General features: G+C 39.6%; 1 protein-coding gene across 4 annotated transcripts in view; it reads left to right on the forward strand.

Annotated features, from left to right (window-relative positions):
* Window positions 1–12,215, forward strand: part of LDB2 (LIM domain binding 2) — a 448,439-nt gene extending 436,224 nt beyond the window's left edge. The window contains exons 8-9 of one of the 4 annotated variants that reach the window (XM_075568993.1): window positions 1,555–1,629; window positions 8,635–12,214. In XM_075568993.1, coding sequence (XP_075425108.1) covers window positions 1,555–1,629; window positions 8,635–8,865 — 306 coding nt within the window. In that variant the 3' untranslated portion in view covers window positions 8,866–12,214. Of the gene's footprint in view, window positions 1–1,554; window positions 1,630–8,600 lie in introns of all 4 variants that reach the window. The other 3 variants (XM_075569006.1, XM_075568986.1, XM_075569001.1) reach the window with 3 other exon arrangements.
* The last annotated feature ends 1,969 nt before the right edge of the window (window positions 12,216–14,184 follow it).

The following is a 14,184-nucleotide window of genomic DNA, read 5'->3' on the forward strand; positions in this document are numbered from 1 at the left end:
TATGTGGCATGTGATTGAAAGAATACTGTTTTATTCTTCTTAGACAGCAGTTCTAGTGACACAGCAAACAGATAAGCAATACATCCAGAAGCAGCTTTATCCTCCAAACAGTGGGAGCTATATTGTACATGTCATCTCCAGTCAAGTGAATGATGTGTCATTGGTGAATCATGCTTAATGAGCCCCTGTCTAAAAGATCTTACAATCTAAGCTAATCTAAGACTTGATAAATGTGAGGATATATATATCAAGATACTGTAGTGCAACACACACCACTGCAAAATGCTCCAAGAACTAGATTGGCTTTCCCTTCAGTCTAGGCGCAAGGTACATTTTTCCTCTCTTGTCTTTAAATAATTTCTGGGAAAGCTACCCGCCTTTCTGAACATGCTCTCACCCCTACCACATTCAGCACTCATCATCTGAGATCTGACTCCAAAAGACTGTTCACTGTCCCAATGTTCAACAAAGAATCCAGCCGCTCCTCCTTCTCTTACCGTGCACCCCATAAGTGGAACAACCTAGTAGTGATTCTCAAAGTCGACACCAGTCTATGGGCCTCATGCAGAGAGCATCGTTATTTCAAAACTCGCCATTTTTTGTTCAATTTCCTTCAGAAAACGGCATAAAATGGCGAGTTGCGAAAAACGCGCCATTTTTTTATTTCTATGTTTAAAACTCGCCTCGCGGCTGGCGAGAACCTCCATCGCGCCATTTTTAAAACTCTCCGAATGCAGAGAGGTGCGAACGGCAAGTAGCGGCTGTTCGCGCCAAAAAAAGGCGCGATTCTCGCATTTTTGCCGCGCCACGAAAATATGGCAAGATGGCGCTCGCCGCCTATAGTAAAGGGGAAAAAAAAGGCGCGAATTTGTTTTTACACGTTTCTGAAGCGCGCATCTCGCCAATTTAAACTCGCCACACGCATCCATGTTAAACATAGCAGAATTCGCACTTTTCTGCATATGGAGAATAAAACTCTCCAAAAAAGCTACTTTTTATGAAATTCGCCATTTTTAAAATTCTATGCTCTCTGCATGAGGCCCTATGTTCTTTCAAGACTTCAGCTGTCTCACATTTTAATCATGTCTGTAACTGTTATATACATCCATTACATATACTGTCTAACTGTCCATGAAATGTCTGTAAACATACGTTTTAACCACTATTCGTTTAACGCAACCGTGTATTGTCAACATAACTCTGTGCCCAGGACATACTTGAAAACGAGGGGTAACTCTCAATGTAATACTTCCTAATAAAATATTTTATAAATAAAATGAGTTTGAAAACACAGAGTCAAAAATCAGCGTCAATATACGCCAAAGAGAATATTGTGCATTATACGAAAATACATTTTTCTTAGTAACTTGCACAATAGTGGAGGGATCCGCTTATTTGCATAATTGTTCTTTAAGAGTGTATTACATATGTTTTCATTTTTTCTAACAGCTTTGTTTTATATGTATTTGCATAACATGTTATGTCTGTTTTAAAGATTTATTTTCAATTCTTTATATGTATATGTATATAAAACTAATCCTACTTTATTTACAGTTCACCACTACAAAAAAATGCGTAGGCGACAAACCAAGAGTGAGAAAGAATTATCGTGGAATACGGAACGGTTTGGTAAGTAATGGGCCTAGGCAGAGGCAAAGGCCTGTTACACAAAACCAGTCAGTATTCCATCATAATTCCCTTAAATACGGTTCATACTGCTAATAAAACATTACAAATGAAGGATTTGTTTTAAAAAAAAAAAAAACATTTCTTGCTCTTGTACTAGTAAGACAGCAGTGAAATTATCATGGAATACGGACTGGTTTTATATTGCATTTAGTTAAAGCACAGTAACTTCAATTCATTTTATATATTTTTTTATGATACATTAAATATGATGATAATATATTATTTCTATATTATATTATTAAAGCACTGTGAAATTGTCCCTATTCAAAGTTTTTTTTTTAATGTATTTTGATGATAATGAATTGTCCTCAAACACAAATATATTCTTTGAACAGTAGCTAATGGAAAATAATTACTCATGTATAGGCTTGATTTGATCTATATTACAACATATCCCCAAAAAGGAATTGTATTTCCAATGATCTTCTAGCTTTTGTACCCATTTAATGCTGTACTAAAATGTCCCTTACACCCATCACCACATTATAGTCAATGTTTGTATTCTATGGCCCTGTAGGGGCTTCCTAGAATTTGTTTCCCCTTTGGGCCACTGATGCCCTACTCCAGGGGTCAGCATGCGGCACTTTCCGCACCTACATGTGGCTCTCCTCCGTCCACAGGTTGAGGCTCCCCAGATGCTGCCTTGTATTCAGGGACAGTACAATGAACTTTCAAAAGAACTATTCATCCCAAGGGCAGTACAAAGGACTTGGGGTCATCCCTTAAGGTTGGAGGAAAGGAGATTTCACCAGCAGCAAAGGAAAGGGTTATTTACAGTAAGGGCAGTTACAATGTGAAATTCATTACCCATGGAGACTGTGAAGGCAGATACAATAGATTTGTTAAAAAAAAAAAGGTTGGACATCTTTTTAGAAAGGAAAGTTATACAGGGATATACCAAATAAGTAAACATGGGAAGGATATTGATCCAAGGAGTTATCTATTATTGGAGTCAGGAAGGAATTAATTTGTTTCCTTATGAGATATTGTTAGATGATATTTCACTAGGGTTTTGTTTTTTTCCTTCCTCTTGGATCAATACGTACAAATACAGGATAAAGTATCTGTCGTCTAAATTTAGCATAGGTTGAACTTCATGGACACGCCTTTTTTCAACCTCATCTACTATGTAACTATGTAACTCACTGTCCTGCCGGTGGCTGCAGGGGGCCCGGCGGGTGCTGGTCAGGTCTCTTGTTGCCGCCAGGCATCTCCGCAGCTGCTGGGCTGTCTCCTGCACGGTCCCATGCTGGGCCTCTCCCATGCCGGTGCGTGCCGCAACTTCCGGCGCGCTGACGTCACAGAGTGGCCTGGCGTGGGACAGTGCAGGAGGCATGCCAGCAGCAACAAGAGGCCTGATGTGCTGGGGGATAGTGTGTGTGTATTGGGGTGTAGTGTGTGTATTTGAGGGTGTAGTGTGTGTGTGTGTGTGTGTGTGTGTGTGTGTGTGTGTGTGTGTGTGTGTGTGTGTGTGTGTGTGTGTGTGTGTGTGTGTGTGTGTGTGTGTGTGTGTGTGTGTGTGTGTGTGTGTGTGTGTGTGTGTATTTGGGGGTGTAGTATGTGTGAGTTTGTTTGGGGGGGTAGTGTGTGTTTTTATTTGGGGTGGGGGCAGTATGTGTGTGTATTTGGGATACCGGTATTTCCCTTTTAAGTCCAAATAGTTTTCTTTTTAAATAATATGAATTGTAATTGAAAAACTGTAATAATTCAATTGTGATGTCTCAAAAAGACCATTACATGTTAAACAATATTTGAATGAATCATATATAATTTAAAAAAATGTATTTAAACAATATACGAGCCATGCCAAAGCAAAGTTTTTATTATACCCATAGGACAAGTAGGTTGCGGTTAGGTGCAATAAACTCTCAAGTCAAAGTCACAATACATTGTTAAAGGGTCCTGTAGTTCGTATAAGGTTGAACATCACTTTAACAAACTAAGGGGATTATTTATCAAATGTGCCCTGTTGTTAAATTAAGGCACCAGATTCCTCAAGGGAAAATGTTCCTATTGAAACCAGAGCGACTTTCTTTTTTTACAAATATGGTGCATTATTTTGCATGGGTTTGACACCAAATTTTCAACCAGGAAACTTTGATAAAGTCACTGTACTAAGCAATATAACTTTGGAGGTATTCCCTGTTAGTTGTGTTTTACTTTTTAATCAAGTTTTTAGGACTACAGTATATATATCTAGACAAAAGGGCTGTCAATAGCTTTTTTTTCTTTCAAATTATACCACTTTTGCCTTGATATATAGACCCCTTAATGGTGCAGTTCCCCCCAAACTACTGTATGATACTTTAAAAAAAAGATTTGTATTTTCGATTTTTTTTTAAAGGCCCAAAGCCTGCAGTAGAGTATTCACATGACAACGTTTGCTATTTATTTTTAGTTACCCTATTTCCTCGATTCTAAGACGCACCTTTTTTTCAATTTTCACATGTCTGAAATCGAGGTGCGTCTTAGAATCGATGTATTATAAAAAATAATAATAAAAAAAGAGTCTATAATACTAACCCCTTCATTTCACGTACCATGTTCCAGGAGAGGTCCCATGTCAGCGGAGGACGAAGCGGGCGGGCGGGTGTGCAGCAGGACAGGTCCCAAGTCTGTAGGTGAATGAAGATAAGAAGACAGCGGGCGGTGTGCGGTGGCGGCAAAAGATCATAATAGCAGGAGAGCCGAGCAGGAGCAGAGCGGCATAGGGGAACGGCTTCGGAGTTGCACACTGCAATACCGGAAGTCGGACACCGGTCAACTTCCGGTGTTACAATTTGCACCTCCCAAGCCGTTCCCCTATGCTGCTCTGCTCCTGCTCAGCTCTCCTGCTATTATGATCTTTTGCCGCCGCCGCCGCCACACGCCCACCCGCTGTCTTCTTATCTTCATTCACCTGCAAACTTGGGACCTGTCCTGCCGCATTCCTGCCGGACACCCGCCCGCTGTCCATCTTCAACCATCTGTAGATGTGGGACCTGTCCTGATACATGGTAAGTGAAAAGTAATTTTCCTCGATTTGTAAGGACCAAATCGATGGTGCGTCTTACAGTCGAGGAAATACGGTATACCACCTTACTAGGCAGAAGAGATCTGTTTTCCCATACAGACAATAAAAGGCCTTATCGGTGAAGCTATCTTATCTTGAGTTTTTCAGGATAAAGCTTTGTTATCTTAAGATGACATGATGTTACTTTTTTTCCCCCACACAACGTAATAAAAGTTAATGTAAAGTACTTTTATACGTTTGGAATATATTAACCTCTTAAGCCATTGAAAGATTTTTAAAAATCCCAAACAAATGTAAAATCAATTCAAATGTGACCACTTGATGACCCATAAAAAGAAACAAAAGTGAGTGTGCCAAGCACGCGCATTTTTAGTGAAACTTTTTTGTCTTTTGTCCCTGTTTTGTCACAGAAATTTTATTTGTGATGGTGCTGGTTTTTGCATTTCTATATTTATACTAACTGTGAAGTGTGTGTGTGTGTGTGTGTGTTTCTGTATGTGTGTGTTTCTGTGTGTGTGTGTGTGTGTGTGTGTGTGTGTGTGTGTGTGTGTGTGTGTGTGTGTGTGTGTGTGTGTGTGTGTGATTCTGTGACTATGTGTGTGATTCTGTGACTGTGTGTGATTCTGTGACTGTGCTCGTGATTCTGTGACTGTGTGTGTGTGACTGTGTTTGTGCTCGTGACTGTATGTGTGTGTGTGACTTTGTGTGCGTGTGTGTGTGTGTGTGTGTGACTCTGTGGGTGACTGACTGACCTGGGTGGGTGACTAGATAGGTAACTGGGTGTGTGGGTGACACTTTATAGGGGGGCTCACCTGTGCAGCAGAGAGCTTGGGAGGGGTCCAGGTGGCTGATTCTGGGATCCTGCACATGCACGTGGTGCTGGGCGGGCCTGCACGCGCATGGCGTGAGCCACACCTGTGCATGCTCGCCCAAGCCTGCTTGCCAAGGCCTGCGCACGGCAACGGCAGCACCTGCGTACACGCACAACAACGGCCGCGCCTCTGTGCACGGCAATGGCCCTGCCTATGCACCCGCACAGCAATGACCGTGCCTACGCACGCGCTCCGCAACGCCCGCTCATGCTGTATTGCTACTATTGGGTTCTGCACAAGCTCGCCGCGGCTCACAACCTGTTCTTCGTGCGTATGGTGCGGCCTGGAATGGTGTTTTTTGCGCAATGGCCACGCGTCCATTAGGAGCGTGACGTCACCCACGTTACGGTTTTTCGTTACAGGCTAAGGATTTTTTCCCATGAAAACTCTGTAGGTGCCAGCAAAGAAGTTTCACTTAAAATATGTGGTGGTCTCCAATGAGGCCTAACCCTTTACCCAATCTGATAGCATCCATCTTTATTGAAGCTCAATGTTTAATCTTGAAAAAAGCCACGGCTCATCACATGCTTGTAGATAAATCCTCTCTCAATATTTATTATCAAGTAAGAGGAAATTGTACTTAAAACACGGGACTCCTTTTCTTTTTGGATTCAGCGCTACAGCTACTGCAGGATGATTGCAATTAGCATTTTGCATTTGGTGCCAGATGGTAGGTTGGTCCTCTTGTGGCACCTGCTGGTAGAGGGTTACCTATATGGCATAGGTGACTGGCACCTTAAATTAACAGATGTTAAATTCAGGTGTTCCTGGCAATCAAACATGTTTTTTTTTGCTAATTACTTAATTAATTATGCAAATTGACAAACGTGTGTGAACATTGTATACTATAATTAAGTAGCAGTGTGCCAGGATTTATGTAAGTTAGTGAGGGTGGAGTATCTGACAAGGAATACATACAGTATAGAGTACTGTGGAATGGAATCTGAAATGTGATCCACTCAATTGTCTTTTTAAGCCATGAAAATCCATTTCTTGGAAACATTAGGCATGGAGATAATATCTATATTATCATACATGTATGCCACTTTGGATACTATGTGCAGTATATTATTATTATTGTTCTCTTGTTAAAGCAAATCTGTCATAAAACCGATCAATTACTGTTTCACGGATTTTCATTCACGTTTTCAGAGATGTTTTTTCAAAAGCTGCTTATTCAGCTTTCTCGCCCATTTGCTAGATGTTACTAACGCGTTCCCACAAAAAATACAATTTAAAGGTAAGTATCACTGTCCATGCACATAATGCTTTGTGGTGAATCAATGCAGCCAGATGGACAGTTTTAATAAGGGTAACACAAATAAATGTCTCTACCGCCTGCCACGGGTTTTTTCCCCTAAACAAATGATATTTAATTTGTAGGATTTTTTACAATCTTATTTACGTTACATGATACAATGCAGGTGCACTTAATGATACACCACATTAGTCAGAAAAATATATATATATATATATACTGTATTTGCATGGTACAGTGGGGGGACAGAGTGATAAGAATGACATAAACTGAATGACAAACAAATAAGCACAAACAGATACAGAGGGTAATGAGGGCGCTGCTCCTGAGAGTTTACACTCTAAAGGGAATAAGGGGCAGTGTTGAAACAAAAGGTAAAGTGACTGCTCATTGTGGGTACTGAGTATGATCCAGCTGACCCGCTGGATCCACTAAGGTTTGGGGGTGTTAGATGGCATGGAGTGTGGTCCAGCCGCACAGCTGGTCCCAATAGGGCTAGTGGGTGGATGTTAGATTATGCCAGATAGGCTTCATTAAAAAGGTGAGTCTTTATTACATTCAGAAATGTGTTCAGGGTAAACAATAAAGCTGTTTGTTAAGCAAAGAGAGTGCGTATTCTCAAAATGTGAAATGTGCTATTGAAAATCTGTCAAAATAATATTAATGATGTTACAGTATATTGAAATATTCCAATAAAAAAATTAAATTTTTTAAAAAGCGAGTCTTTAGAGAGTTTTTGCATGTCTGAAAGTCGGGAGACAGTCTGATGGTGCATGGTAGGAAATTCCAGACAGAAGTGACAGGACGGGAGAAGTCTTGTAGGTGGGAGTGAGGCGGTAATACGGCAGGAGGAGAGGATGTCGTGGGCAGAACAGATGGGGGCGTTTAGGGATATATTTGGGGATGATGGCTGAGATAAGGGTGAGCAGCATAGGTGAGCGCTTTATATAGTGTAGTGATTTGCATAGTGGAGCAGCAGAGGTGGAGTGGTGAGTGAGGTAGAAATATTTTTAAGTCTTGCAAAGCCAGCCAATCAGGTAATATGACATCTGGTTGGCTGAGAGACAAACCAGAAAAAGGTAAAGCTCAAACTAAAATAAACTTTGGCCAGAAACAAGTGCAACTGTTTATACGAAAAACAGTGCACTAAAGGAGGAGGTTAAGCGTAAAAGAAAACCCATGGGGGGATACCGAGCAGAGCACCCCACTTAAGGCCCATTAGGACGTGAATGCAGCTTCCTGCCCAGTGGCCACAGCGTGGGTGTATTCTGCTCGGATACGGGAGCGCACCAGCACCCGGAACAGAGCCTGGCAGGTGAGGGATACCTCCCCAGCCAAACTCTGCTTCCTGGACTTATAAATAGCTAGTTTGGCTAATGCCAGCAGCAGGTTGACGAGGAGGTCCCTGGCCCTAGTGCTCCGGGATGATGCAGCTCATGTAAAAGGACCACAGACATGTACAGTGTGCACAAGATTTGATTGTAACTCCTCCCAGTGTACAAACACTATTGCCATGTTGTTACACCTCTTTCACACATTAATGAAATACTGTATTAAGAATGAACACAGGTTTTCACATTTACAAAGTACACTCTTTTCTATTGAGCTATATCCCGGATGCCAAAGTAACCCAATCTAATGATGCTAAAGTTATTCCTTTAAAATTACTTTGCATTTCTACAAATCTCATTATAATTTCTTGTGCTTATATCATCTCACTTTGATCCCCATGTTTAGTTATCTACAGTTTTTTTTGTCTTTCCTCAAGGTACCCACATAATAATGGTCTGTGCTGTTCACAGGATGTGATGGTGGTAGGAGAGCCAACTTTGATGGGAGGCGAATTTGGAGATGAAGATGAAAGGCTTATCACAAGACTAGAAAATACACAATATGATGCAGCTAATGGCATGGATGACGAAGAAGACTTCAACAATTCCCCTGCATTGGGAAACAATAGCCCATGGAACAGCAAACCTCCAACAAACCCAGAGACCAAATCTGAAAACCCAACACAACAAGCTTCCCAATAGGTCAAGTCATTGTATCTAAGAAGTCACTGTTATGTAGGAAGATGAGTTACAATTACCATTGCATTGTATTCTTAGTATAATTATACTTCATAATATAATTATTACAACAAAGAACTTTCTATACAGATACCTATTTCTTAACAGCCTTTGATTAAGTATTTTTAATTGAAAGATGTGCAATGATTGGAAGTTTCATCATTAGTTTGAATTGGTTTCTTTGCTGCTTGTGATACATTATTGGACAACCAGTAAATAGATGCACTGCAGTGGTACACTAGTTTGAAGCTCTGAAGGTTAAATTCACTAAGCTCTGTTAGCCTATGTGACATTAACCTAAGTTTACACCTGTTAATCATAACGCAGTATTCACTAAAGCCAAATACGTGACATTAACCAGGATTTACTCCTGTAAAAAACATGGGGTTATTGGTAACAGTCGTTTTTTTTAATGTCAGGTAATTTGAAGATAACTCAACATTATCTTGTAATAACATGACATTAAACAATGCTCATTAGCCCACTTGCAGACATTATTTTTTTTAATAGAATTACATTTGTGAATAAGGTGTTACATCAGGGGATATAACAACCATTCCTGTTTTTTGGTAACTTCACGTTATTGGCCTTGATTTAACCGAGCTTAGTGAATCTGGGCCTAAGTCTATTCTTCAGATGTTACGGCGAAGTTCAGTGGAAGATGAATATGTGTGTTACTGGATAGATGAATGTAATATTGCAGGGATTTCCCAATGGTGCTGAAAGGTGAGTAGTATCTCAACGCAACTGTTTAGTTGGTGTAAGTGCCATCAGTATTGTGACCAGAGGAAGGAAAGCAAAGAATGGTTTTTTTTTTAAGGTTACCATAAACTAGTCATAAATATAGAGGATAGAATCCATCTAGCTTTTTTATTCCCAAAATCATTTTTATATTGCAGAAAGCTAAAATAAAAAAAAATTAAAAAAAACGAATCACAATGTTAAATCCTGTCAGAATTTTCTGAATATACTTGAAAAATGTTTAAGACGTTTCAAATATGTAAACAAAGCTGGCGAAGATAGCTAAGCTAAACGAAAAAATATATATTTACTCACGGCAGCCAGTCCAAGGCACAAACCGATATTTGCAGACCTTCCCCCACCTACTGTAACTCTTGGGGTAAAATAATGCAACGGATACTTCTCAATCCCATCAAGTCTGATGGGACCTCTCCTTTCACCGACCGACATTGATGGGAATTGCACATTGAATGCCCTAGAGAAATGCCCTATACAATCATACCTTATAGTTTATTTTATAAAATTGTCACGCTACGGTAATAGCAAGAGTAAAACCTAAACATTATATTGTTCCTAGTGGAATTATCCCTGCGATTTATATAAAGTATCATAACCTGCAAAGAATCCAGTATTCTTGTCAATCCAAGCAAAACTTTATAAAAACATGATTTTGTTCCATCAAGCGGAGGTCCCAACCTGTGCTGAAGACAGTATTAACTTATAATCGTTTGAAAATGTGGAACTTTTTGTACTACTAAAAATGATTTGTGCTTTCACGAATGGGGCAGCAACTTGATTTCTACCTTTGTAAAAATCATACTCTTGAAACTTTTTATATCTCTTTTTTTGGGGGGGGGGTGGTGAAATCTGAAATGAATGCAGACTTTTTATCATTTACTGCATTGGTCATACAAAGTTTACATAGTTTAATCAAATATTATTACAGATCACAAGAACAAATGAGAAACTAAGGTGAACATGCATCACGTGCCGGTGTGGATTATCGCACCTGTTCCAGAGTAAACTCCTATTCAAGTCAATAAGAGTTCAAGTCGGAACAGATGCAATTAACCTATGCCAGCACTTGAGGCATGTGTCCCGAATGGCCCTATTCTATAAAGTGTGATATCGTTGGTCCGCCACTACTGCACAGGGAACCTGCACGGTCAATGCAGTGGCACCAATCACATATCCTAGAATAAGGCCCTAAATATTTTTCATGCCAGGTAATATACCCAATTCTTTTTCTAAACTGCTGTTTGTATTTCAAAGACATGTAAACCATTGATTTTTGTGGGCAGTTTATTAAATGCAAGATTTGTGTTTTTAGTGTATCTCGTTTGGCTTTGTTGCTATCTTTCACAGTATATTGTATAAATATTTTGTAAATCCTTCTATTGCATTTTTTTCTATTATTATTGCAGTGTATTTATGTGGAACTTTATAGGACTCATTTTTTTTTCTTTTATTTACATACGATCATTTTGAGCACACAGTAAGTCAATGTGTTATAAGCAAATGTATTTCATGTATGCTTTGCCAATTGGAGTGCCAATAAATTGTGCTAACAGTATTGTGCATTTTTCTTATTTTTTATTAAGACATAAAAAATTAGAATAATGCTGTAAGGGTGCAAGTGAGCCGGATGCGGACAATATTAGGGTTCCTAATGAATGAGAATTGTCATGTGAGTTTAGTGATTTGCTGTTGAAAGATTTAAGTTCAATATTTCATTGTCTATTCTACAAACATTATAAACTAATGGTATCATGGAGGTTTTTAAAGATATAACTTAGAAAAGACAATGTGTAGAGGAGCTGCCTGGTATCAGCTTTCCTTGGCGTATTTTATCAGCTACGTCACTAAAGCAGGGGGAGAGGGACCCAGGTAACAGCAACAGATGTCGTCTATGTCTCTCAACAGTCAATACTAAATCCGCTCTTCTAATCCGTGAAGTGCCTCTAAATAGGCTTAAAATAAACATGAGCAAGAAAGCAAATAACATTATTACAATTAAATAATCACTATTATGATAAAATACCAGAGCGCTCACATTTACCATACACAATAAAATCAATCAAGGACATCTTAGTCTAAAGTAATAAGTGGATTCCAATCACACAGAGATGATAATCTGGAAGCACTAAAATCGGAGGACATAACAGAAAGTAGTCACCGACCTTGCTGGTCCCCACCTCAGCATTTGTTTTTGAGTATTTCATAATTATTATATGTCAAACTGTAGTAGAATTAGGAAGTAAATACAATATTAAATAGACACTTAAAGATGCAATTCAAGCAGGCAACTTTTGTTGGCAGTTTTCTTTTTTTTTTAACATGGGATTGAAGCAGGGGATCTTTGGAGGTGAACCCCATTAATTTCAGCTCTGGTGACACCCTGCTTCTGGAGATATTTACCGCCATAGGGGGTGCCGGTAGCCGCTTTGCTCGGCTAGCAGAGATCAAGTAATAGCCGCTTTTAAGCGCCCTGCGGGCAATAGGAAGCAGTGATGTCATCCTGTCTGGCTTCCTATTGGCCCACGTGACGCGGAAGCTTTAAAAAGCAGAGAGATTTGCTCCCTTTGGAGGTAAGTATTTTTGGAAGCAGTGGGTCCCTGGAGCTGAAATTAACAAGGTTCAGCTCTAGAGACCCCCTGCTTCAAACCTCTTAAAAATGTAAATAAAAACACATGTTCTGCTGCTTTTCCCCTCTCGTAAGCACTGATACACACAAATCTATACCCCCTCTCACACACACTTAAACACTCCTTAATACATACTTACTAAGGAGGAGTGGTTCCGTGGGGAACCTGGTTCATTTCCCACTGTCGGCTCCATGTGACCTTGAGCAAGTCACTTTATCTCCCTGTGCCTCAGGCACCAAAAAACATAAATGTAAGCTCCACGGGGCAGGGACCTGTGTCTGCAAAATGTCTCTGTAAAGCGCTACTTAAAACTAGCAGTGCTAAAACCTCAATTTGCACAACGACGAAAGAGAATATATTCAAAATACTATTCCAATGGTACTTAACCCTGAGTAGACTGAGCCAGATCTTCCCAGGCACACTGGATCTATGCTGGAGGGGGTGCGGCCTGAGAGGAGATATGGTACACATATGGTGGACATGTCCACAGATACAAAAGTTTTGGGTACGTATCCAAAATATGCTACTTGAAACTTTAGGGGCAAGAATCCCTCTAGATCCTCTGATATACCTGTTGGCCAAACCCGTTGAAGAGGCTCCCACCCCAATGAGAAAAATGGTTTATTTTATTCTCACCACTGCTAGATGCTCAATAGCAGCTGCTTGGAAGAATATAAATGTGCCATCTAAGCAGACAGTAATTAAAAGGCTGAACGCAATTAAATTAATGGAACGACTAACGGCCCAGCTCAACCAAAAACTAGAGGAATACCATAAAGTCTGGGATCTATGCTCTCTATCCTAAAGACAGGAGTTATACTGTCGGGGCTTTGCCCACAAGGGCCTCAATCTCCCCTCCCCCCCTCCCCCCTCCCATCTCTTTCTCTGGACCTCCTCTTTTCGCTATCTCTATTCTTGACCTATCCTTTATCATATAGTTAGCACAAAATAATGTATAGGATTTACAGATGCAAAAAATTATTGTGAAAAATTGTAGTTGTGTTAAGAAAGTTATCACAAAATGTAAATGGAGATGCACCAACCGTCTGACAAAATGCGGACAAAAATGTAAATTGTGATGATATGTAAGCAAACTAATAAAAAATTTGAAACAGAAAAAAAAACCTAGCAGTGCTATACAAGAACAAACTATTATTATTAGACGGGGAACAATTTGATTTAATCTATTTGCCAGTATTTTACTATAAACTTTTAAATGCGTATTGAGGAGAGATATTGGCCTATATTGTAGCTCGCGCAACTCATTGGATCTTTACCTCCTTTAGGTATAACTACCAAATTTGCTTTAGACTTTTGCATAGGAATCTGGGTACCCTTTAAAAATCTATTGAACAGGTCTAGAAGAAGTGGAGCTAAAATCTTAAAATATTTTTTATAATAGATATTTGAGAGCCATCCAGACCTGAAGCTTTTGAGAGTTTCAAATCTTTGATAACCGCTCCTAGTTCTAATATATTTATCTTCGCATTAAGACCCTTCAGATCTTCCGTGGACAACATTGGAAGATCACAATCCTGTAAATAACTATCTACTTGTTCTATGGATGTTTTATTGAGATTGGGGTCTGATTAATCTAGATTATACAATTTGTTATAATATTTAGAAAACTCCTCAACAAATTTGGAAAGGGTTATGTGTGACCTCCCCATTACCCCGACTTAATCCAGAGACTTGCGTTTTAGTTCTAACCCCTTTTAATTTACTTGCGAGTAACTTATCTGCTTTATTACCCTAATCATAGTAGGTCTGACGGGTCCACTCTTGTGCCTTTTCTGTATCTTCCAATCTTAATCTATGTAATTCATCCCTGGCCTGGCGTGGAAGTTTATAAATCTTACTGCATGGGAGCTTTTTATGCTCCTGCTCTAACTCAATT

Source organism: Ascaphus truei, chromosome 1 (assembly GCF_040206685.1).
Source record: "Ascaphus truei isolate aAscTru1 chromosome 1, aAscTru1.hap1, whole genome shotgun sequence".
NCBI lineage: Eukaryota > Metazoa > Chordata > Amphibia > Anura > Ascaphidae > Ascaphus > Ascaphus truei.